General features: G+C 37.8%; 2 protein-coding genes and 1 pseudogene across 5 annotated transcripts in view; all 3 read left to right on the forward strand.

Annotated features, from left to right (window-relative positions):
* Window positions 1-4,422: 4,422 nt before the first annotated feature.
* Window positions 4,423-13,913, forward strand: cacul1 (CDK2 associated cullin domain 1). Its single transcript, XM_028468644.1, has 8 exons — window positions 4,423-4,894; window positions 9,442-9,568; window positions 10,514-10,616; window positions 10,695-10,790; window positions 10,895-10,997; window positions 11,157-11,246; window positions 11,338-11,476; window positions 12,680-13,913. Exons 1-8 carry the CDS (start codon window positions 4,594-4,596, stop codon window positions 12,717-12,719), a joined length of 999 nt encoding a protein of 332 aa, XP_028324445.1. The 5' UTR covers window positions 4,423-4,593; the 3' UTR covers window positions 12,720-13,913.
* LOC114477349 (uncharacterized) lies at window positions 8,530-8,647 on the forward strand (annotated as a pseudogene).
* Window positions 13,914-16,043: 2,130 nt separating the features above from the next.
* The window catches only part of mypn (myopalladin), a 38,136-nt gene continuing 27,185 nt past the window's right edge, over window positions 16,044-26,994 (forward strand). For 2 of the 4 annotated variants that reach the window (XM_028468272.1, XM_028468274.1), the window contains exons 1-2: window positions 16,045-16,321; window positions 20,453-21,517. In XM_028468272.1, the coding sequence (XP_028324073.1) occupies window positions 20,457-21,517 (1,061 nt within the window). In that variant the 5' untranslated portion in view covers window positions 16,045-16,321; window positions 20,453-20,456. Of the gene's footprint in view, window positions 16,322-20,452; window positions 21,518-26,994 lie in introns of all 4 variants that reach the window. The other 2 variants (XR_003675620.1, XM_028468273.1) reach the window with 2 other exon arrangements.

A 26,994-nucleotide genomic window follows, 5' to 3' on the forward strand; every position in this document is an offset into this window, starting at 1 on the left:
TTCTTATTAGATGTAAATAAAAACCCAATAAAAGCAAATTATCGTATTGTCATTTCTATTTGAATGTCACTTTAATAATGAATTGATTGAATAAAAATGAAAAAAAACCTAAAGTATTGATTCCCTCAGACTAATTGATTAAATACGGGTATTCATTTCCATGGTAGGATACATAAAATTTATTACATAGGCATGCAGACCACCTAAACATATAACAGCTTTTTTGTATCACTGTGCCGCTGAGTTGTTTTATGCTTGAACATTCAACAATTTGGACAATTTCAAATCTCCAACTTTGTGTTTGAGGGCGGCTCCTTCCTCCTTACAGAATCTAGACCTCAACCCAAATAAATCTCCTTTGAAATGAATTAAAGGTATGTTTTATATATGTTTTACATCCTAGGCACAATTGTTCATCATCTGACCTCCACAATGAAGTAGTCAAATATTCCCATTACAGTGTAAACTGCTTTCTTAAATGATCTAAGAATTTTCATTTCGATGCATCCCTAACTTTGATATATATTTACTTCCTTTAGCTTTTATACAGGTTTTCTCTGAGATAAGTACGTTATATGTAGCATGTATTGGTTATTTACACAGCAGATGTGATTTGTGTTTGATTCCAAATTAGAAAATTAATGTGATTTGATTTATTCATTATCATCATCATCCTTTATTTCAGACTCAGGAGTCTATTTTAAAAATCATGGTAGTGTGAAAATAATGAATGCTAAAAATTTTGTAAAATCGCAATTATTTCTCTAAAAAAAATCATACCAAGATCAAAATGATGGAGGTGATTGTCTTTGGTCCATGCTTTTATCTCCAGCAGACTGGACTATTGTAATGGTCTTCTGACAGGAATCCCCCAAAGGATCATCAAACAGCTATACAGCTGGTTCAGAATTCTGTAGCTCGGGTCTTAACCAGAACAAAGAGGTCAGAACACATTACTCAAGTTTTAAAGTCTTTACACTGGCTCCCAGTCAGCCTCAGAATAGACTTTAATGTTCTGCTGCTGGTGTATAAATCTGTGAATGGGTTTGGTCCAGAATACATCAGTGACATGTTAGTCAGGTATGAACCCAGCAGGTCTCTCAGATCTATGGACACAGGTCAGATAGTAGAGCCCAGAGCTCACAGTAAACATGATGATGCTGCTTTTAGTTGTTATGCTGCAAAGAAGTGGAACAAACTGCCAGCAGAACTGAAGTCAGCATCACATGTGAACATTTTTAAATCAAAGTGAAAGGCACTTTTTTTCTCTGTGTTTGTTGATGATTTAAATTTATTTTACTGATTGTTTTAAATGTTCTGATTGATTTTAGACAGTTGAACGTTTTATCACGTAAAGCACATTGAGTTGCCTTGTGTATGAAATGCACCATACAAATAAATTTGCCTTGCCTTGTCTTAATCCTTTATCTTGTAGGACTTGCTGTATTTGGTTATTGGTGACTGTACAAAATCTAAAATCAACACTTTACCCCAAATGCTCCATAGGCGAGTGGTTGGTTCTAACTTTGTAGACATGGGGCCACTTCTTGCTTACATAATCCACATAATATCCAGCAAATAATGGTGGAAATAATACTAGTACTTTTTCTCGGGCACTGATGTGTCATGTTTTTGTTGAGAAGCCCCCATCTGTCCATAAAGAAACATGTAACCTCTTCTTTTTCTTGTTCACTTTTGCAGACACTTCTTTGTCTCTGTTAATGATGTTCCTTCAGGATCCTGAATAAATCCACACAAAGACATATTATTGTCGTACACTCATTTTAAATTTATTCAGACATACTATGTTTCCACAACATTACTACAACCTAAGAAGCATGAATATGAATATTTTAAAACAGTTTATATAACACCTCAGAATTTTATTGCTGAATATTTGATTAAATAAAAGGGATATGATGATTATATACATTATATATTTCCACTACAAGTGTTCACCAGTCGAGCATTCTCTGAGCTGGAACGCTGCCTATAAACAGATGACAGGTTTTGTTGGGGGTTAAACATTCTATTCCTCAGCTTCAGTAACAGTTTGTCGCTGTAAAGGGAAGCCGTCAGCCACACAACCAGATATGTCAGAGATAGGGCTGTAGAGGTATAAGTGATCTCCACCAATGTCAGCGACACGGTTGGTATCAGTGGAACCAAAGCTGAGCTGGTTTGGAGAGCATCTGCTTTCTGTGACCTCAGGAAGTTGGCGGCTCATACTGGGAGGCGTGATGGGTTCATCCATCAGAAGGCCTTCTTCCTCTAGGGTGTGGGTACCACCACAAGCTGGTTGAGAGATGAAAGGTCCATACATTGAAAACACAGGCCGAGGTGGCCTGCAGGAGGGCCAGTCCATTATAAAGTCAGTGCAGGCGTGGGCGTAAAGGTACAGCTGGTGTCGCATCTGACTCGCATTCCTTAAGAAATTGAGAACGATGACAGTCCTCATCGAAGCTGAAAAACACACAAGATACAGGGAGTTCATTATATTCACTAAACTTCTAAAGCAGTGGTTCCTGGCCTTTTTTTTGTCGTGACCCTATTATTATTTTACAAATCTCTGACTTTTTTCTAAAGTCAGTATTTGATCATGTTTGTTATAGTGTGTTACAAATACTGAGGATCTAGGATTAGTGCAGAAAGTGACAGCTTTTTTTTATATTACATTTTATTTGAACTACTTTTATGTTTGAGAAAGTAAAAATATAGAATACAGTTGCTGGAGATACTGTGTTGTGTTTTTTTTGTTTATTTATTTATTTAAAAAGAATATGATTTAAAAGAACATTATTTTAATCAGTCATTTTTATTTTTTTTTTTATTATTATTACTAGACATTTCAGGTTACCTAATTTTATTTCCAAGCGACCCCACATGGTGTCACGACCCAAGGTTGAAAAACGATGTTCTAAAGGGTGGGAGTATTGATAAATGTTCAGTTTTTAACGCTCAAGCGATGCGCGTCTGTCAGTGATGTGATGCTTAAGACACGCCCACTAAGGCGAACTCCTTAATGATTGGTCCTCCAATGATGCGTTCCAGACAACCCGGAAATCTAACATTTTTGGGATTAAAACTGATTATTGATGACAGGAAATGATATATTGGAGACTAATAAGGCAAGGCAACATTATGCAGCACATTTTGTCAGCAAGGTATTCAAAGCGATTCATATAAGGCATTTAAAAATGACAGAAGGAAATAGTATTACACGATATCGGGAAGTAATCTGTAAACATAGTGAATATTATATATTGTTTCCTAATGTTTTTTGGTAATAAAAAATTCTAAACAGACTCACATTCCGCTTAAAAACGCAAATGAAACTACCATAAAGGTTGTTTTAAAAGCAAGAGCACCTATAGAGAAAATCTAAGCAATCACATGGAGAACTTGCAAACTATGCAGAAAGTCTCTGGTCTCCACCCTCTATGTACTTTGTGCTTTGAGGTAAAAGTGCAAACCTGCGCCAAGTATCAAATTGTTTTGTTTGTCAAATATAAGTATATTTTAAGTGAACTCATCCTTTAGTAACTCTGTAAATTGAGCAATAAATTGTAAGTTCAAATGTTGCTGTCTATGATAAGTGCTGTAAACGTAGAAGAAGAGTGCAGCCTGTAGCAGATCATAGGATTTAGTTTATTTTTATTTTCATGTGTGTTTTGTTTCTTTATCTATATGTATTGTTTTTTTATTATTCAATTTGATTTATTTATTTTTTTGTAAATAGTGAGATAAGCTCACGTTACATGCTCCGGTACACTAGGTGGCGGTATGCACCTCTTTAAGTTATGTTTGTAACCCGCCATTAAACTAGAAGAAGAAGAAGAATAGTGGTGGAAAAACTACAAATTTCCGGAAATGGACTAAAAGTAGATTTATAACACTTTTTCTTGATATAATCTAAAAAATCACAAGATTGCTCACACTCACCTTCCACTCAGAAATATGAATTATGTTGAATAAAACATAATGTGGCTAAAAATGTCCCTGGTCCCTTTTTCTTGAACCACAAAGTGTCTGTTTTATGTCAGTTATAATCTGACAATATGTCTTACATATAATAAAATATAGGTTTTAGATTATTTATTTAAAGTTGTTCAAGACATATTATTACATTAGTAACTTACATGATCTCCGTTGCTTGTCAGCACTCGGTTGTGCGTGTCCCTTTAAATGTTGTCGACGCAAGGAATTGTGGGTCAGTCTTTTCTCGTCTCATTTGGTAAAGGATGCATCAGTGTTTCCTAGGCTCAAGGAGGTTATAAAGGAATAATTGAGTCTCTTTTCCTGAGCTTAAAGAGAAGTTGGACGCTCTTTATCATGGCCACCACTTAAACACTTCCGGGGGTGAACGAACAGTGGATAGGAAAGGAGATAGGAGGGACTATTCGGACGCAGCCTGTATTTCCCAGCAGTCCCTGCGTCTTCCTTTTCTTTACGTAGTGTCGTGAAGAAGGGAAACACAGACGCTTGAAGCATGCATCCCTTTTAAGTCCCCTGGCAGTGTTTTCGTTTTGATTCGGAGGTGTTTTACACAATGTTGGTTTAGCTACATGACTGTTTGTTGCACTGTGTGTACGAATGGAGGCAATGGAAGAAGACAGTTCGAACATTAAAGACGACCACAATCACAACTACCGAGCCAGCGGCAGCGGTAAAGTCCGCTCCTGTCTCAGCAGAAACCAGCTGACCGACCAACCCACGGTACCACCGACCGGCTGTGCTGCGGGGAAAGGACCGGGGACACGGAAAAGGAAACCACGACCCTGTGGTACCGGAGGGACAAAGAGTATGGAGTCGGACACCGGCAGCGAGAGCAGCGAAGTGATCGAGGCTGACTGTTCAGAGATCAAATCCAGCCTCGACTCTACGTCTAAGTTCTGTAAGCGAACATTCTGATGTCCAACATGAGTGTTTGTTCAATGCTGTGATATTCATTTAGTATCTAAACTGTAGCTTTAGTCTATATCACTGACCACAAGAGTCACTTTAGCATAGCCTGACTGCTCTTTGTTTTTCTACACGATAACCACGTGATGGGGAACGACCGTTGGATTATCAATCACTTATAAAAACCCAACCCATAATATTTTATTTAAAACTATTATAACGCAACAGGATATGGTATCACAAACCCATCAGAGGATTTGCGCAGTCTGCTTTACAACAGATGGACTAAACATCTGTTTAGACTGACAAAAGTAATAATAAATAAAATAATGAATACTATTATGTTTATTATTATTGAACCCCTAGAAATTATTGGAAATAATTTGACCATCGGGATATGTTGACCTAAGGTGTGTCCTCTAGTTTGCATCACAGGTGTCTTCTAACTTGTATTCACTGTCAGTCTGCCTATTTAAACAGTGCCAAGCAGTCATTGTGATGTTTGGTGTGCATCGCAATGAACACAAACCACAGAAACCCAAGGAGATCAAATTATAAACAACCATATTAAAGGAGCGTAAGACAGGATTTGTGAAAAAATAAACGTTCATTTTCAGTCTGTTAATGCTAATGGGTGATGAAGCATTCTCGGGCTGGGATAAACGATAAATTATTTTTTTTGATGCATCGATTAATCTAACGATTCATTTTTCCAGTTCGATTCGACTTATTTCGATTATCTCTCCAATAATTGACTAAAAGTAATTTATACATGTTGATTTACATATCTAAAATTTAAAAAAAAAGACAATTCCTTAACATTGCAATATACTGTATGTTTATTGCTCTTCAACTCAAAATTCCAAAATAAAGTTCCTTCACTGCCTTGCACAAACTCGGAGGAGCCACTCGCGTTAGTTATTCTCCGGCGCCGCCATCTTTGTTTTGGTCGGATGACGCCTCGGCACGCATATTTTCCGTCAACGTATTTTTTGCGTCCACGTTATCGATTACGTCAGCGCGTTGTCTTGGCCCTAAAGCATTCAAACCCTAAAAGAATGAGCCCACACACTTATCTCCCTATTGCCTTGAACACTGTGTGATGCATTTTGTACTAGGAGTGTGACAATATCTCGATATGGCGATATATCACGATATTTTTCCGCATGATCTATTATTGATATGCTCCCGCTAAGTATTGATTTTTTTATAAAAAGTTTTAAATATTTTTTTTTTTTTTTCAAAATTTTTTCTGCTTTTTCACTAAAATGTGCAGGTACGTCTTCACAGAAATTTTGTCACTGTCACCTATAATGGTATCACTGGTAAGAAAGACCCTATTTATTGTTTATAGAAAGCACTATTGGAGATACTTAGTCATTTACATTGGTATGTTGACACTAAAATAGTGTCACTGTTCATAGGACACTTTTTCAATTTATTGTCTTTCAGAGATATAAAATAAAAAGCGTATTTTTTCACTTAATCTTTTCTTCTTGTTATGTCATAGATTATCGTAGATTGATTTCTGACCAATGTATCGATAATCGCAGTATCGTCATATCGTGAGATAATCGTTATCGTGAGCTTTGTATCACGTATTGTATCGTATCGTGAGGTACCCAGAGGTTCCCACCCCTATTTCCCGCGTAGTTCTGCAGACATGACGTCAATGATGCTGATGCGCATTCTCGATGGCTGCCTGTAATTAAGAAGACGACGACGGCTTGGAGAATGAAACATAACCAGCACGGTAGACCAAGCTACTGTTTGGTTCTGCTGAGGTTTTGCAGTTAGAGTGCGGATCTGGCCGCATTTTTTCATCTGAGTCCGACCCGAACCGAACAGCCATTAAAATATTTACTGAATATCCGAGCCCGACTTGAAACTGTTAAAAGTTTAAAACCTCATTTATTTCTTGATCCTGCCCAATGCCCCTTTAAAGGTAACGCCTATAAGATCATCTCCAAGCAACTTGATGTTCTTGTGGCTTTATTTTTCAGAAGTTTAAGGTTAAAAGGGCTTTAGTTAGGACGTGGGCACAAGAGGAAGATTGATGGCAAATTGAAGAGACAGATAATTCCAATGGAAACCAAAGAGTCACTAACAACCTCCAAAGAAATGAAAGGTGAACTCCAAAGTAAAGGTACTTCAGCGTCAGATCACACCTTCTCTCGTTGTTTGTGCCGAAGTGGACCGACTTCATGGGAGAAATTAGGTCTTTGTTGTCACATTGCAGGTCACGGTCTCCCAAAAGGATAATGAGCCAAAACACACAGGTAAAAATGACTAAGAGTAAAACACTGGACTATTCTGAAGTGGCCTTCTATGAGCCCTGATCTGAATCCTGTTGAACATCTGTGGAAGCTGAAACTTGTCGTTTGGAGCAGTTTGTGTGGACTGAAAATACCTGTTGACAGATGCAGAAATCATTTATTTGTGGTGGTTGCCTCAAAAGGTTTTGCAAAAAATATTAGGTTTAGGGTACCATCGTTTTGGTCCAGGCCTGTTTCATTAGTTTGTTTTTAAACTTATCCTGTTGAACCACATTTAGAAAGCAATGTCTGATTGTTATCGTCAATTTCAAATATTTTCATTGACCATTGAGGTTTTCCTTATTTTTTTTATTAACAGAGTGGTAACTCTAATTTTGTCCATGTGTGTAAATATAATCACTGACAGGTCTACCTGGAGGTAACTAAAGGGTCTTCATTGATTGAGTATTGGAGTGTGTTTCACTGCAGGAGGGTCAGAGCAGCTTTGTAAATAACATGAATGTCTACGTCATCCAGCAAATGATGATACACTCCAGCCTATTCAGCCCCTGGATCCTGTGCTGGATGTTTACAACATTAGTCCTAATTATTGGAGCTGAAACATAAGCACGTAGAACCCTAAGAACATCTGACCATCTTATTTTAGCCCCGTGGCTGATTTCTGCCTGGTCATCCTGTCTTAAAGCAGCTGCTAATGGCTTTTGTCTCTCCTCCAGCACACTCCACCTCTTCAAGGTTTATTGGTGTCATTATATGGTGGGAACAACTGAGGGCAGGGACAAAAACAACAAAAACCTATTACAGTGCTTATATCAGAGATTTTAGATGCAGTCCGATAAAATCCTATATTGGTTTTATGGCTGATATCGGACCGATATCCGATGTCACTATCAGATCTGGACACCCCTAGTTTGTTTTGGTATCTCTCCCACAGTCTTAACACTGAGCTCGAAGTTTACTGCAACTGTTCTGTCAATCTACTACTTGCACAATGTGTTTGTCAGCTGCAGATTTGCTTACCGCTGTCAGTGCTCGTGAGCAGACGAGGATAATGCAAAAACACTCTAGAGGATGTGGAGAGAGACATGGTGTGTCAGCAAACCTGAGGTGATCTGTAATGGGTATTTGCTTTGAAAATGCTTCTCCATCGCACCTATTTGCACAGCAGGTGGAACATACTTACAATGATTTGTAACTGAGACTGAACATGGTGATATCCACCAGTAGGTGGGAATGATTCAGAGCTGTGCTGGGATGATTGTGTGTTTCCTTTAGGACTTGTACAGCAGTAAGCAGATTGAATCCAGTCCCTGTTGTTTAGATTATTTATCATGTTGGCCTTATGCTTGCTATTTGTGGCCACACCAGCCTGTCATTGCCCGATCCCGTTAGATCTCGGAAGCTAAGCACGTCTGGGCCTGGTTAGTAGTTGGATGGGAGACCACTGAGACTTCCAGGTGCCACAGTGGGGTGGCAGTCACCCCAGTGGTATCTGTCATTGTGTCCTTGGGCAAGGCACTTCACCTACATTACCTAGTATGAATGTAGTGTGTGAGTGAGTGTTGGTGGTGGTCGGAGGGGCCGATGGCGCACTATGGCAGCCTCGCTTCCGTCAGTCTGCCCCAGGGCAGCTGTGGCTACAATAGTAGTTTACCACCACTAAGTGTGGAGTGAAAGAATAATACCTTAATTCTGTAAAGCGACTTTGAGTGTCTATGATAAAGCGCTATATAAAATTGATGCATTATTATTATTATTATTTACTGAGCTGGCATCCCATTGAGGAATTTGAGCTTCATGAAAGCACACAGTGAACCAACTAATTACTTTAAATTTAAGGCTGTGGCTACTGATACGGAAACGTATCAAAGACTGTCAGTCTATTCATACGCAGCGCCCCACATTGGCCAGTTTAGGTGACGTGATAGGTGCACTACGTGACTTAAAGTTCCGTCAGTTTTATTTTAGCTCATTTTTATTTTTAGCTAACCCTATCCCTGAACCTAACCCTAACCCAGGAAATACCCTACAATGGTTATTTTTTCCGGATATGTAGTTTTAAAGGTGGAATTTGCTATATTAAATATGTTAAGATGCAAAAATATATATGACAGAAGTTGGATTCGAACCCACGGCAGCAGAAAGAAGAATCCTTGAGTTATGTAAAAAAGATCCGGATAATGTACCCATAGTCCCGGGGGCTATTGATACGTTTCCGTATCAATAGACACTTCCTAAATGTAATCCTTTTTATGTCTCACAGTGCTGAATGCTATTGCTGTAGAAGATTACAAGCAAAACTACTGGCCCAACCTGGAGAATGCAATCGACCGGCTGCTGATCCAGAGTCCCACAGACCACATTGCAGTTTCATACGCACAGATATACAGGTGAGATCAGCTGAACGGGACCTGGTGCTTCTTAAGCCTGATATATGCTGGGCTTATGCCATGGATACGCCGCCACTTATGCCGTGACGCAGAGGCTGGCCAACAGCACATTTGTGTCGAGGGAACACATCGCTATGCAGTTGGCTGCCATACCTTTAGCGGGTTGTGTGTGTGTGTGGTTTCAGAGGAGCATTAAAAAGTCCTTGTTTATCTTCTGGGCACAGTAAACAATTAATGTTTTTTAAGTATCTTAAAATGCAATTTAGTTGGGGATTATTACTTGCTTACCGAACCATGTGTGTATTTTTGGACACAAACATTAAAACCATGGTTTCAAAACATGCGCTTTATTCTTCAATATACTGTAAACATATGCAATATGCAAACAAAGTATTGAGCTGTAGACTTTAAACATAACGTCATGTCTGCTCCTCTAGCAGCCTCCACAGCATGTCGGCCATTGTTTACTGTTAATGAAACACACACACACACGGTAGAGACGAGGAAGACAAACTATAATAACAGAAAACTACATCTTTTGTTGGGGATTGCACTCTGTTTGGCAGTGCTTCACGTGTGGTACAACCATCAAAGGAAATAATAAAACTCTGGCACTTTCTGTTCATCTCGGTTCCCTTTTCGACTCACTCCGTCAACTCTTGCATCGCCCCACAAAAAATGTAAACATTGCGGTGTTGACTGGAAAAGGCAAAGACTGGGGGTGATTTTGGAACGGACCAATCACAGCCCTTACAAACCGTGTCGCCTCGACGCGCAGTCAGGATTTTTGGGAGGCGCACATCAGGTTACGGCGTGGGGGTCTATACGTCCACATATAGAGCTACGTGCAGCTATGACGTTGACCTGACGCAGTGGCATATATCAGGCTTTACGTTCAGGTGACTTTTTTCTTCGGAGAGTAAGTTTTGTTTTCTCTTTTACCAGTTATGTCTACAAGTGTGTTTGCCAGCAGCATTCTGAGTTGCTCTACAGTGACCTAACATCAAAAATAATGGGACACCTGAAGCAGGTCTCTGCTCGTCTGCAGGTAAGGACATATTTGCTCGTTGTGTGCTGAACTGCCTGCAGATGAGTTGTAGTAATCTCGTCTTTTCCTGTGTTTCAGGACGTCTCAGAGGATGAGTTTATTGAGAACTTCAATGTTGCACTGACACAATACACTGCTTCTCTTCAATGTATCGTTCCTGTGTTTATGTACTTGGTAGGTTCAATTCGAGCACATGTTGTATGTAATGAATGATGAGGAGAACATAGTTTCACGTTTCCTGAGAAGTGCTTGTCTTTGAGTTGTTTCCTTGTTTTCAGAACAAGTTCTACATCGAGTCAAAACTGAACAGAGACCTTAGAGAGGATCTGATGAAGCTGTTTGCTGATCACGTGGCAGAGAAGCATGTGAACGCACTGATGCGTGAGTGACAGCTCATTTCTATAACCAAAGAAAAGTCGTATGTTTAACTGCTGTGATACACTGGAAAGAAGCATTGAAGACATATTCAGGAGTCATCTTCATTTTCATCTCAGATGAACGTAATTCCTCATTGTCACAACTTGTTTCATGTTATTCCAGCTCTTCTTATCAAAGCTCACTCCATGCCTTTCCAAGTGCAGCCATCAACAATGGCCAGCGTGGTTAACGGCCTGTACAGCCTGCGACCAGGTGAGCTATCTGATGGACTGTCTCTTCAAGAAGACTAGAGGGCTACTTTTATTTTTCTGAGTTTCTGATGTGAGAGTTTTCTTTTTTCCAGAGTGGGCCCAGCTCGCCCCGGCTCTCTTTTCAAGATTTATTCCCCAAATCAACCCTCCTGCTGTGGAGTCTATGCTACCTGATTATGCAGCTTGTGATCAGAAGCTACAAATGGAGCTTTCTATAAATGGATTTCCCCGGTTAGTTCGCTAAAGTGTTTTTGTTTCTAAAGAGAAGTCGGGCTGTGTTCAAAATGGCGCACTCCATACAATACAATACAAACTCTATGTGTAACTCAAAGTATATACCGTCTACTTTATACTATTAGTATGATTGGGATGATGACCATTCCCTCTGAAGTATACTTTGAAATATCCCAAGTTGCATTTCAAACCTACAACGACAAAAACTTGAAGCACACTGAGACTAAATATTTCCGTTGATTCGCCACCTTTGAAAGTTCTGAAAGCATTTTAAGTGAGAAAGTGACCAAGTAGAACACCAGTGTCAAACTCATGGCCCGGGGGGCGAATCCGGCCCTTTGGAGCATCCAATTTGGCCCACAGGAGAAAGTAAAAATGACAGAGAAAACATCAATCATTGTGTAAATGAAAGTCAACAATATTTCCAAGGGTTCACAGTCTTCCCATTGCTTATATCACACAATTGAAGTCATTTTTAATGTTAAACAGTGAAAAAACACAAAATATGATTATATATAATATTTCCCGTAAATAATTAAAAATTGGTCACAAAATCTAGGAAATTTAAAGTGAAGATCCTGTTGAGACTATCACATATTGCTTGGATATTGTCGGTTTCTCACAGTTTGTATTTTATGTATACGTAGAAGTGCAAACTAAAGCACAATAGTGTGGCCCACTTGAGATCAAACTGCTCCGTATTTGGCCCCTGAACTAAAATTGAGTTTGACACACTTGAAGTAGAATATCAACATGTGGTCATTTAATCCATAAAACTTGTGGAAACACATTTCAGAGATTTTTGGAGACGTGTCATTGTGCTACATAGAGCTATATTTACAAAAAGGTTAAAAACTAATGGAAGAAAAGAAGAGATGCTTTTGTTTTGAAACGGAGATGTTTGAGTTTTAGCTTGAAGTTGTTCCCAGGACGATTTTACATTCTGCTCGCAATGCATTATGGGAGGTTGAGTATGATTAGTGTGCCCACTGTGCACAGTTAAGAAAATGGTCCCCATATAGTATCCATCTGGGTATTTCACGGGAACTCAATCTTTTCATACTATCTCATGTGAACACACTACATACTCTTCAGACTTAGTATGAGTAGAATGTCAGTATGCCATTTAGAAGACAGCCTTAGACTGAATTAAATATACTACATTGTTTTTACACTAATGTTCTATGTTCTCTTCCAAAGGGGCGATCAGTCTCGTAAACGAGCCAGCGAGGACTCCTGATGATGTACAGCGCCCCCTACATCCCTTTTTACAAGTTGTCTGACTGCACTCGGTAAAATGGTAGCAGTGTCAGTTTTACTATCGGTGACTCAAAGCTGCAAAACAATGTGAACGACCGCAAGATACTGACTGCACTCTGCACATAGAACAGTACACAGTAATCCATGGGCTGGGATGGGTTTCTTCTGGCCGTCTACATCCGAGTGCCTTCACAGTGTCTGATGAAGACTGTTTCATACCTAACTTGTACTACAGAAGTGTCTGTTGTAGGGCTAATCAATACTTTTTTTTGAAATTGCTGCTGATATTGTTATACAATAGGGTTCTATGAAAAAGTACAGCTTCCATCTGTCTTGTGCTTTTGCTTTTAGAACTGCCTTAAATCTTTGTACCAGATTCAACAAGATGCTTGAAGTCCTTCACTGAAATTTCACTTCACATATAGACATTATATACAGTAATTAGGGATTTGTCAGCTTCCTACCCATTAGTCCACCTAACCTCAAAGGTGACAGTGGAAGCAAAAATCATTGCAACAGCCTCTTATTAAAAACCCAAGTTTGAGATATTTTTTAAAACTCTTTTCCAAGTGTTTAAATATTTAATTGTATCCTTTGGTTGTTAGTTGACAGGGGGAGTCACCTGGTGTGGTTTTATCTGCCGTGGTAGCAGTTCTCTATCAAGTGTGGGTGCGTTATGGAGTCAACACTGTCTACATTCAGTACCTCTGTTAGAACAAGAGTATATTTAAGTTGCCTTTCTATCAACTCAAACCTGTCTACTGCTCTCTGACCTCAGTAACATGGCATTTAGGCCTTAGTTAGAACATTATATGCAAACCTCAGAGGATTGTGGGTAAAAATACCAGTAGAAATTCCAAATCTGAAGTAATTGGGCCTGTTGGCACCTAAATTCACCTTCCCTCACCAATGTATTTTTGAGTTTGCTTCTCTGTTGTCAACTTGATCAAGTCTGCACGCTTAACACTAGTAACTAGTACCTTGAGCGGATTGGCTACTCGCACAAACAAGCAAAACTATAGGTGTACATTAAAAAAAGCTGTTTTTGCGTATTAGCCATTTAAAGGAGTGTGTAATCCTGAGGTTACAGTCCACAGAGCGACATTGAACATGTAAACTAATGGAATTAATTTGACTTTTGCTGCATTTGCGCACAAAATGTCCTTATTGAGTAATCAGAATCACTCCAACCTGTGAGTCATCTCACAACCTTTTCAATATCACAGAATACTACAGTGGTCTTTTGTTTATTATTAGGAATTTATTTACTTGAAAATTGACCTTTGCTTGAAATACGAAAACTCCAGCTCAACAATTCAGCTCAAGAAAGACACTTTCTGGGAAAATAAATAAGCAAGCAAGACATTATATTGACAAATGTCCTGAATAGACGTTTTCCAAGTTTAGGGGTGGACTAAGTTGACCACTTTTGTTTTTGGGGTCACGGTAAGAAGGTTTTTCGTCCACCGGGTTCATCCCAAAGATCTGTCATGTTTGTCAGTCAATTCAGTCTCACCAAAGACGCTCATCCGTATATTTTTGATGGATTGGTGTGTGGAATTGTTGGTTTCCTAATATCTTTAGGTGATATGGTTAAAGGATGTTTCAAAGTGAGATGATAAACTGCTATTGTTCCACTGGTGGTGAAGCAAAACAAAGGTCCAGCCTATGCATCATCACACCTGCAGTGTGGTTACTTCTATTTATACTAGTATACTTAACTGAGGGGGAAAGCTATTGATGGATAAAAAAGATGCTAAGAAGTAAGAGAACTAAAAAAAAATCTGCAAAATTTTTGCTGTGTACTTTAATAAAAACAAGTACTTTTGAGGATGTTCTGATCATGCTATTTAAATTCATCTGTTTAACACAAGTCTTTTTTAATAAGTGAAGCATGTTCATAATGTATATATGTTAGTATTTGTCTAGCAGTAGTTTATTATTTGTGTGTAATGATGAGTCAGTAGAAACGACGCTTACACTGTTTTAAGTGTAATCATGTGCTTAGACTGAGACTTGGTTCTTTTGTGTTATTCAGTGTTTAAAATGGTCAACTTTGATGAAGATGAATTGAATTATTAATTTTAAAGTGGTTTTCTGATGCTTGGAAAAATCTAAGCACTTAGGCTTAAGTGAGTGTTATTGGTACTGGCATTTTCTAAGCATTGTAAGTTACTGTTACTACTACCACAAATGCTATAAAAATATTTATGGTAAAACAACTGTGACAGTGTTTTTTTTTTTTTCTTCTTTTTTGCTACAAAGGCTATTCTAAAAATGTGTGACTGAAATAATTTTGTTAAGATGTAATAAAAAAAAATCTTCTATTCCAAGTAATTGGAGTGATGGTGAAAGGGGACTGTATATTATGTACTGTATATTTCACTTGTGTTACCATATTTAAATTACTGTGTAGAAGTATGGGGCAATACCTATAAAACCACCTTTACACTCACTAAGCTCACTGAAGAAAAGAGCCAAGCACATAGTAAACAATGTAGGATTATGAACACCAATATACAGTTTTTAAAATCACACATCTTAAAGTTTGGTATATTTTAAGACTGCACAGATAATGTATAAAGCAAAAAATAAGCTGCAACCTGCTTACATAAAGTGTTCACAGACAGACGGGAGTTATAAGTTAGGAAAATTGAACTTGAAACAACAGTATGCTCAGACTAATTTAAAAAAAGTATTTCCATTTGTGGGGTGGTTTTGTGGAACGATCTTGATGAATGGATTAAACTAAGTATGAATATAATGCGTTTTATCTTTGAAAAATGAAAAAGAGTGTAAATCTCAAAGATGTTGATGGTGCCAGTGTATTTAGTTTCTTTGTTTTGTTTTTCCTAATAGCCAAATTAGAGTATTATTTGTATTTCACATTTTATTTAGTTTATTTTATTGGATTTTGCAGTTGTTAATGGTGAGGTATGGCGGTAGGACTTGACAAGCCTAGGCTTCTTTTTGTCCCTTGTCAAACGTATCTAATGTATTTTATATTGAAATTGCCTTTTTTTTTTTTTTGTAAATCTTACTAATTTCTGTTGAGATTTGTTTATTCATTTCGATCAATTTCTTCTTTTTTAATTCCTTGGAAAGAAATAAAAGTAATTGTATTGATGTTTTTAAAGAAAATGTGTAATAATTGTGAATGTGCAGTGACCAGAGGCGTGTGTTATGTCAGAGGCTCATCACAGGGCTTCTACTGTGCGGTGACGGAGGCTTGTGTCTGTGATGGAGCTCTGGAGGAGGAATCCCTTTACAGCACAGGCCAATGAGGAGGGACGCCACACGGACACATGGGCCAGGCATCCCCAAAATAACCTGCGATACCACACTGACAAATGTTGCTACTTTTACTGGTGACAGGTTACCGTAGCGACTCGGCTCTTCATATCCCTGTAAACTTTGAAGGTTCATTCAGTGGGAGTGAAAAGAAGTGGGAAAGACTGGGCAGCTTCCTTAGATCTCTCCTGGTGGCATCAACCAGAAGACTGGACCTGCTCCCTTTCTGCACAGGTGCACTCTGAGGATTCAGCCAATCCCTGCCAGGGACCAGCTGGGTTTATTCTGAAGGTAAAGCCCACCACCCACATAATTCAATTGTTCACCCTTGCCCTGTTGACTGTTTCTGCCTCAGACCTTTTGGCCTTCTCACATTGAGCTTCAGACCAGCCTGGTTCTATTTCAGTTTTAAAAGTTATGCTTCTGTTTAATTGAGTTCTCTTAACCTGCTTGATTTGTTTAGCCAGAGGTCTCATCTGTGTAGAACTGGGTCATCATCACACCCACCAGGATCTCATTTAGGATAAAGATAGTTCTATTTGTGTAATCTAATTATTGTTTGTTATGATTGATCAAAACCAACCCCACGGGATGAGAAGGAACACAAGTTTTCTATGTGTATTTATTATTTTTTTTTTTTCATGTAAATTGACCCCCTCGCTATTATTAGATATGACTCTGTGGGCTTGGAGCCTGTTTGCAAAGGATTATTGTACACAACAGCTGCAGCTTCAGCTCTGTTGGAAGGACATTGCTCTCTCTTAATTGCACAGATTTGAGTGTCAGTAGCATATGTGCCCTATCTTATGTCTGGATTCAATAACTTGCTCATAGCCAATGTTAAAAAGTCGAGTAAAGTGAAATGTTGCTTGAAGCTGAGGTGGGTGGGGGTGGGGGTAGAAAAAAGGAACACGTTAAGTCTGGTGTCAGCTTCTAAACCCGATACCCCATGAAGGCTAAAAGAAGGTTGAATTAAGGCTAAGATGAAAGCTTCTTTTTCTCATATATCTATATTTAACCTCACACTATCAATATCTTCTATGTTTGCGCCAAGTATTTCACAAGTGTTGTAGTAACGTCACCATAAATCTGTTATCAATGCCAGTGCATCTCGATTAAAACGTGTTTTACAGCTTGGTGTATGTTGACGTGAATGTACAGTAAGTGAGCGGCTTAAGATGAAGTCAGTAACTCCTGTCAGAGTCAGAAACATTCAGGTTTATTTCAGTTGCTGTCGGACAATAACAGGAGGTGCCAGTATACGTTACAAACAAACTTGCAGTACCTTTTATTTTTTTTACATTTTGTAAGGAAATTGGATGAACTCCCATAAGAACTTCAATGATGCACTAATTTTATTTTACTTTTATAGAAAAGCCAATTTAATTTACCAGTAATTTTTTGACCAAAAAATAAATACAACTTTATTTTTATTTATTTATTTTTGCTGAAAGGTCGTCACCTTTGCTCACATGTGATGTAGTGGTACAACATGTGCAGGTCCTCTGCACACAGCCACTTATCCACTGTCAGAATGGACTGCAGCCCTTCCTGTTATCTGCAGCATTCATAACATAATCATGGGGAAACTATTAAAGGATTTTTTTTTTTTTTTTTTAAAGTTTTTACAGTAGTTCATGCAATTTTATAAGAAGATGCAAATAAAAAAAATGAGAATTCAAATTTCCTAAATCAACAACCCAAGCATTCATTACATTACATTAATCTCATCAACTGAAAGCTGCAATGCTTGTCCAGCAAGTGGATGAATCCTTATATCTACTTCCTGTTTGATAAACAGGTGTTGACATATGTTTAACCTTTACTCTTTTTTTTTTTTTTTCTTCTTTCAGAGTTGACATTTAAAATCTACTCTTCTCACCAGTAAATGTCAGCATTTACACATAGAGAGAAAAATAAAGTTGTATTTAAGGAAATGTAATAAATTACTGTTTTTTCTAGAATGAGTGCTATGGGGTTGGGGAGTTGTTCCAGCTAACACTAATAATCCTGGGATGCACTATATGGAACTGACTCTTTTGAAAAAAATGAAAATAAATTTGGTTTGGAATTACAAATTAAATTTCACATATGATGCACCAAAAGAAAGGTTATCCAGTAGCAAATCAAGAACATATTGATATATTTCTCATTATACGTGAAGAGTTATACTGGTTAAAGTGATGATACCCCTGAAACTAAATTTTGTTGTTGCACAAACTAAAAAATCGTGGAAACTTTTTCTTGGTGGTTTACAATTTTTCCTAAAGATTCCCAGCAAGTAATCTAGTGTAAAGAATAGAATCTAAGCTTCCATTTGGTGTCAGCTTGGTGTTGATATCCCCATTCTGAGGGTAACTATGGCATTTTGAAGTATGTTAATGTCAGAGGTGAAAGTACTCACGTTACTGTAATTGAGTTGCTTTTATAGGTACTTGTACTTTTTTGAGTATATTTTTAAATGAGATTTGTTGTACTTAAGTACGTTTTAAAAGAAGTAAAATAATTCATTACATTTCTACACCCAGCCATTACTGAGTCATTTTAGATTTTTTGTTTTAAAATCATCAACGGACATTGTGAAACTACAAAAAAAAAAATGAAATGACCAAACATCAATCAAATGTATCCCATCATAGCCGACCAACCAGATTAAATGTAATGCATGGCGTCAAAACAGCATTGAATGAAGGTTATTTTCTCATTTTTAAAGTTCATAAATGTAGCTATACTAAGAGCCTGAGAATGTTTTTGTAGTTTGAGTTGAATTAACTTATTTTATTTTGTAAAAAGTATATGTATAGTATTTTATACAGATGCCTTTGTGGAAAATAAATTAAATTCCAGCCCTGCAAGATTTGGTATCTTTGTTTAATTTAATTTAAGTTCTAACTGTGCAAAATCTCATCTCTTCCTTTTTAAGTTCATACATGATGTTTACTGTATGCAAGGGAACTATTGCAAGATTTATTACCAAAGATAAACATGGGGGATGAAAGGAACTAGTAACTTATTTAATGGAGCTACTTTTTACTTGTACTTTAATATTTTATGTATGAAAATAACTAAACAAATATCCAACATTTAACGAACACCTTAATTATGCGATTAATCTTATCGGCGCATCAGTTGAACATCATGCCCTTGACCTACGAACCGATCTCCTCCACATCCACACTAAACCTCATCGTCACTGTTGTCGTGTATGCATGTCAAGTAGTCATCATCTTCGTCTCATCACCCTGTTGGGTCACTTGTGTAGAAACGCAACCCCAGGGGATTTTTATAAATATGAGTACCAAATAATCTACTAAAACTGTTCAAAACAAGACACAATGGTTACAATTCAAGGGGAGAACTTAACTTCATTCATCCAAAAATCCACACAACTTCAAAAACCTTGTGCACTTCTGTTTGTGGTATAAAATTATGGAACAAACTTGATTATAATTAAAAACTCAGCGATATTTGAAAAATTCTAATTGATTCATGCGCACATACCATATCCTATATTCTGTTTGTGTCATAACTTAGGTTTCCAAAGTGGGGTACGGGTACCCCCAGGGGTACGCAAACTGTCATAGGGGGTACATGAATTAAAAACAATGACAACATTGGAAACTAGAATATAAATAGAGCAGTTAATGCTATTGCTAAGCTAATGCTAGGTGAATGCTAATGCTAGGTTATTGTTTTTGGTAGGCTAATGCTAAATTAATGTTACTGCTGATGATAGGTTAAAGCTAATGCTAGGTCAATGTTAATTCTAAGCAAATGTTAATGTTAGGCTAATTCTATTGCTATGTTAATGCTACGTTAGCAATAGCAATAGGTTATTGCTATTGCTAGATTATTGCTAGGTTAATGCAAATGCTAGGCTAATGCTATTACTGGGCTAATGTTAATGCTATGTTAAAGCTGATACTAGTTCAATATTAAAGCTAGGCTAATGCTAGTGCTGTGCTAATGTTAATGTTGATGCTAGGTTAAGGCTATTGCTCGGTTATTTCTATTGCTAGGCTAATGCTCGATAATACTAATGCCAATAATAAGCTAATGCAGTGCAATGGGGGCCAGCACCTGCATCTTCACTTGCATTTTCTTCAGGAAATGCAAATATTCTAGATTCTGATTATATATTATTCCTCAACAGGATACAGTAGGTAAAACTCACTGTAGGGCTATTGTATATGACATTACATTATGTTTTTTAAAGAGTAGGGGGTACATGACTTCAGGTTACTGACAGTAAAGAGGGTCAGGACATGGATACATACTGTATATACAATTTGTGTGAAATCTATTTCTTGTTTGTTTTTGTTTTTGTTGTATAGTGACGAGAACAAAAAAAATTTTTTTTAAAGCAGTGAGACATCCAGCAGCAGGCTAGAAATCATGAGATTTTTTTTTTTTTTTTTGCAGCAACATGCAAGAGAACAGCATTGAGCAGCCTCCGTCCCTATCCCAGCTCCTGAGGGAGAGTTACCTGGCAGAAGCCAGAGCTCAGCAGCGTCACAGTGAGATGAGCCGATCAGATGTTTCCTCATCCCGCCTTCAGATCTTTGGCTCACTCAAAGGCAAAGCAGAGGACAGCATGGGCCACAACGACCCACAGTTTCCAGACCTGTCTGCCTTTCTCAGCCAGGAGGAGCTGGATAAGAGTGTGAACCTGGCACGTCTGGCCATCGGACACGAGCCACGTGAGGAGAGGGTGGAGACCAAGACTTCTATTTCACCGATGAACCCCTCTTCTTCAGTTTCTCCATCCTCAGAGTCTGTGAATCCCTTCTCCAAACCTGCCTCTGCTGCATCCATCACCTTCTCCCAGCCCGTCCCTGAAATGAAAGACCTACCAGCTGCTGCACACACTGCAGTCACATTCGACCGGAAGATTCACAAAACATCCACACAACAGGAAAACACCATCAAGAACAACAGGGACTCCAACGAGGGATTTCATGACTGCAACCAGTCCATGAGGAACACTCCATACGGTCCAGAGACACAGTCCAAGAAGGAGTTTCTGAACAAGGCAGCAGACTTTATAGAAGAGCTCTCCTCCCTCTTCAAGGCCAACAGCTCGAAAAGAGTACGACCGAGAACGTGCAAAACCCACCGGAGCAGGACTCAGAGTAAGAGCCAGGATGATGGGAGCTCGTACCCCCTCAGTGGTGACAGCAGAGAGCGCACTCTCTCACCTTTGGAAGTGCAGGAGGAGAGACCTGATGCTGCTCTCAGCCCCACAGCAGTGATGCAGCTCCATCCTGAAACTGGACACACAGAGACCCAGGTCCAGGACAGCAGGATTACTGAGTATGCCTCAGAGGAGAGGAATGAGAGCTTTACCTCAACAGAAACTCCATATTCAGGGGATCCAACTCGTGAGCCTCCTCATTTCATCCAAAAACTAAAAAGCAGGGAAGTTCTTGAAGGCAGCAAAGTACGACTGGATTGCATCGTTCGAGGACTCCCAACGCCTGAAGTACAGTAAGAAAACAACATTCAATCCCTTGTTTGTTTTGTTTTTACAAGCTTTCCTAACTTTAAATACTACTCAGTCAATGCCTCATTGTAAACATATTACAGCTGATATGGTGACAATATCAGCTAATGGTTTTTTTAAACTACATTTAGTAGTTGAAAGTTTTTTCCATTAATTTCCCCATTAATTCAGATCATTTTGGATGTGTCAAACTCAAGGCCCAGGGGCCCATTCCGGCCCTTTAGGGCATCCAATTAGGCCCGTAGGAGAAAGTAAAAATGATAGAAAAAAACATGAAGAATCAATGTGTAAATTACCAACTAATTCAGTTGTAGATATTGCAGTCCCTCAAAAAACAAAAATAACTCCAAAATTAACTCAATTTTTTTCACAAGATTACCTCAAATTAAACAACAATTAATCACAAAACTAAGTAGATTTAGGTGAAGATCCTGCTGGGACTGATATCTGCTACTTATTGGCTGGATATTGTTGGTGCCTTATTGACTTTACTTATTATTTAAAGGTAGAAGTGCAAAGTAGGGCAAATTATTGTTGAAATATCTTGTTTTCCCACCTTGAGATCAAACTGGTTTGTGTTTGGCCCCTGAACTAAAATGAATTTGACACCCCTGTGCAAATGCTTCATATGCAGCGCATTGGGATTAATGCTTTGTTTTTTAACCAAGATAACTGCGCGCTCTCTATTAAAAGTCAATAATAATATAATACATTTTAGGTGCCTTTCTGTCGCTCTAGAACACCGTGAAAGTCAATCACAATAAATCAAAGATAATACGTTTGAAAGATGCAATAAGTCTCTACAGATATTTCACAAACATATATACTAGTACATTCTGATAAGTAATAAAACTGGCGTCACATACCTGTAATTAAAAGATAACACAAGCAAAGAAACGACACGTTTACGCAAAATCCACAAAAAAGTTTCTCTCTCAAATATAACTTAAATTGATTTGAATCCCAGCTGTTTTAATCACACAAATACAAAATATAGGTTAAACCTTATGGTATAATACTCACTAAATGTGCATGGGTTTCATCGTTTCCTGCACTGACCGATGAAAAGGTCATTTAGGAGCAGTGTTGGGTAAGTTACTCTAAACTTGTAATATATTTATATTTCTAGTTACTGGGAGAAAAATGTAATATTTGTATTACAATATTACTGTTTTTTTTAAAAATGTAACTCAGTTTCACTATTTTGAGTGACTTTTGGTCCAGAACACTAATTATATCACACTGATAGTGTTTGAATAACATCGGTCAAAGTTTTGTTTCAAATACTTCTGCTGTTTCAGGAGCACAAAGCTCTTTTTTGTTCCCCATAAGTTATATTTAACTATGATGATCATCTTTTGTTCCTCAAATAATTGCAAACAGTGAGAAAACAAAGCAAATATGCACTTAAATAAATATGCACGTTAGTTGAGATACTTTAATTGTAACTAGTAATATATTACCACTTTTCACTTTTGTAATGAGTTACACTACTGAGTTACTTCAAAAAGGAATATATTACTGTAATATATTACAAAAATAACTGGTTCTCTTTGGCAGAGTATCACTAAGTGAGATTAAGGAAGTTGGGTTTTTTTCAGATATGAATCTTGCAAAATCAAAATCTATTTTCCGACATTTGTGGGTTTTGTGTGCTTTCGGGATTTTTTTTAAATTAATTTCATTTTTTTTTAAATTTTATTTATTTATTTTTTAAGGACAGAACCAATTTTATCCCTTTTTTATTGATCCCACAGAATTGTTTGCTGTGATTGCTGTCAAAACAAAAATTTGTATTTTAAATTTTGTAAAAATAAATAAATAAATCTTATTTTTAATTTTATGATAAGACTAGTACATGCAATGTACTGGTGCCGAGTCCAGGGTGTACCCCCGCCGAGTGTCCAATGACAGCTGGAGATAGGCACCAGCAGACCCCCACGGGTTGAATAATGGAAATAGTTACAATAGAGGGATTTTACTGAAACATCAACAAACCTTAAACGCTGAAAAGAGCCAATTCATTTTTTTTTTTACAATACATTTTCTTGTACATTATTACATTAACTCATTTTTAAAGTAAATGCAATCAATGTAATTATATTAAAAAACGACATTTGGAAACAGAATTTTGATCAGCTAGCAACCTAGCTTGAGACATGCTAAGTGCATAATAGACATTTGTAAAAAGGCTTTTATCTCTTGTAAGAAAATGTTAGAAGATTTACATGTTTTAAACGTTATATGAATATGGGTTAAAAAAAAAACTTTATCTCAAATATTTCTCTTTTTTGAGACATTGATATTCTTTTTTTTATTTACTTTTTTACTCATTCATGTATTTATTATATTTCACAATATGTCAATTTCTGGTAAATATTCAGTTACGTGTGTGTGTGTGTGTGTGTGTGTGTGTGTGTGTGTGTGTGTGTGGGGTGTGTGTGTGTGTGTGTGTGTGTGTGTGTGTGTGTGTGTGTGTGTGTGTGTGTGTGTGTGTGTGTGTGTGTGTGTGTATAAAACAGAATCACAATGATGTAGTGTTTTCTTGTCAGACCCAAACAGAAGGACATGTGACAAAAGCCAACAGCTGATTCTGAAGTGTGCGTGCGTGCGTGTGTGTGTGTGCAGTCAGCTGGGATTATTGATAATGTTGGTGAGTGTTCTGCACAAATTTCAGTCCCTGCCTGGTTACAATATGCTGATCAGTGAAATAAGACACACACACACACACACACACACACACACACACACACACACACACACACACACACACCCCTCAGTGTCTGTTTGTGTTTATGACAGTTTTGTTAGTTGTGCTGTTAAACTGTATCTGTTAGACTCGTGTTTCCTCCCAGGACACTTAGCAGAGAGTTGAGGTGTCACACACTGTAGGGGGCTTGGACTTGTTAGTCCTGCCGAGCATTGTTGAGGCACTAACTTATACTTGTCCAGAGAGAATGTAGCTCATAGCCATTTTTAGACTAGACTGGCAGTGCAAGCTGCAGCCACGTCTGATAATGGAAGCGACTGAGCTCCTTGTAGAAGCATGAAGACTTGGGTGAGGTTCATTTTTTACTACTTTTGCATGACAATAATCTTTATGTAGGTTGTGTTTTGCTTCCTCATCTTACATGTCACCTCAAGTGTTCAAGTATCTAAAGTTTTACATTGAATTTTCTATTTAAATCTATTCCTATATTCAGATTTAGGCGCTGTTTTATGTTTCTTATGAAGAAAAATCACATTTTTTGGGACATTCATGTTTCATTCACAGTGTCTGACTCATAGAGGTCAAATCTGAGTTGTCAGGTTTTTTTGTCCCATCAGTTTACGGTGGTGTTGGGTTTGTCTCTGTGGCGTGTCCGGGTGCAGCACTGTGTGTGTATACTATGTTTAGCCTCGTGCGTATGAGATTGGGTGAGCCAGTCTGTCAGAGATCCCACGGATCCAAAGGGAATCTCCTCTGGTTCTGTTCCCCAGAGGGAAAAATAGCCCAGACAGGTGCAGAGAGCCCGACTCCTTCAGTACTCATGGATTCAATTTAGTCCCTTTACTCACCAGGACTGGATAGAGAGACGACACATTCCTGCTCTATGTCTGTGTTGCTTCCAAGTTATGGACCACGTCTTTACTGCTGAAGGTTTACAAATTAAATGCCTCAGCTCAGATTGTTTCCAGATAGATTTGAATAAACACAAATGTCATGTATGGTCAGATTATTGTCAAATCCCCCCAAATTTATCTCTATATTTATACGAATAATGCTCACACATGGCGAAGCTGTTGAAAGCTATGGATATTATTTATGACTCCACATCAGAGAGCAATACATCACTTCATTCTTGCTTGTTTATTGGCTGTATTTTCTGGAGCTCCAATGGTGTCATTCTCTAGAAATAGATCCATGCTGATGCAGAGAGTGCTGCATGTGTCACTGGTACGACTAGAAGATGTTACTGGTGCTAGAAGTTTGTTTTAAATAAAGTTTTAATCCCATCATGTGGACATAAACTCAGCACCTTGTTGTTTTCTGTAATTTATAGAATGTTTAGTGAGTAATTAAGTTGTAAAAGAAAGGCAACTTTTACAAACTGCTAACTGTGCATTGACTCAGGTCCACACAGTGTTTATTTTAGGAGACACAGCAGAGTCAGTAAAGAACTGAACTTTTGGCTGGATTTTAGAAACTGTTTCATTATTTCTTTAAACGTAAAAATGTGTTGAAATGTGTTGTTTTCATAAACAACGGTTCATAAACAGTAGTGTGTGCACTGAAAGTTCACTTTATCACCCCATAAAGACATGATGGGGTACATTCTTTTGGACAGGACAAATCAAATCACGTTTTATTGTAATTTTTACCAGAGGTACAACAAAATTAGAAGCAGCATACCGATTCACACACACACACAAGTTGTTATAAACTGTAATAAATATATTCAAGTCTAGCACGGTCAAATATTGCACCACTTCAATGTTGATTTATTAATGGAACAGCCCTGGGAGAGTTCACTGAAACTGGTTTAGACTCAAATCTATTGAAAATAAAGCTTTCTGCAAATCATTCACTGAAGAATGCATGTTTGTTTCACTCTGACTTTGTTTTATTCTGTGTTTAAAATGTTCATTGTAAACCAAACCCTAATGAGGCTGTGGTTCTAAGCACAAACAAGTCAATGTTTAAAGGACTAACCTAAAAGTAAACTCTTTTTAACTCTCCACATCTGCCATCACCATGATTTTTAATCCATATTTCTATCACTGGATTTTTATGAGCAAGCTATCCTTTTTTTTTTCTTTTCTTCCCTTTTTAACAAAAACAATGTTATTTAAATGTCAAGTTAAACAATTGAACATATAAAATATTTATCAGAGGTGGCAAAAGTACTTGTCAGTACTCAAGTAAAAGTATAGATACTTAAATCTCTTATTTGAGTAAAAGTATAAAAGTACAATCTACTAAATGTACTTAAGTAAAAAAGTAAAAACAAATATCCCTTCAGTAGAGGCTTTTCACGGCGCGTCATCAACCCGGAAGTCGCCATTTTGGAGATAAAGCAGCAGGTCTACAAACGGCACGCAGACATGAAAATCCCGAATTTCGAGACGAAATGGTGAACTATTGGCTGTACCAATCAATCAAACAGTGAGACACATTTGGAGTTTTATAGATTGCTAAAAATCATAACAAATCAGGGAGAACAATCTCATAAGTTATCAGAGGAAAGGAGGCGCTGGTGGTTAGCAAAGCTAAACCAGGATCATCAATAGAGTAAAAATGGTAAATGGACTTGATTTTATATAGCGCTTTATCACCAGTCTCAAAGAGCTTTACATAACAGCTCATTCACCCAATCACTCTCACATTCACACACCAGTGGGACAGGACTGCCATGCAAGGCACTAGTCGACCACTGGAAGCAACTTAGGGTTCAGTGTCTTGCTCAAGGACACTTCGACA

Source organism: Gouania willdenowi, chromosome 15 (assembly GCF_900634775.1).
Source record: "Gouania willdenowi chromosome 15, fGouWil2.1, whole genome shotgun sequence".
Taxonomy (NCBI): domain Eukaryota; kingdom Metazoa; phylum Chordata; class Actinopteri; order Blenniiformes; family Gobiesocidae; genus Gouania; species Gouania willdenowi.

What these genes read in the sequence shown, in the direction of transcription:
- cacul1 (XM_028468644.1), top strand. Translation starts at nt 4,594, where the DNA reads ATGGAGGCAATGGAAGAAGACAGTTCGAACATTAAAGACGACCACAAT. An exon ending in TCATACGCACAGATATACAG is followed by an intron (nt 9,569 to 10,513) that starts GTGAGATCAGCT and finishes CTCTTTTACCAG; the next exon opens with TTATGTCTACAAGTGTGTTT. An exon ending in GCATGTGAACGCACTGATGC is followed by an intron (nt 10,998 to 11,156) that starts GTGAGTGACAGC and finishes ATGTTATTCCAG; the next exon opens with CTCTTCTTATCAAAGCTCAC.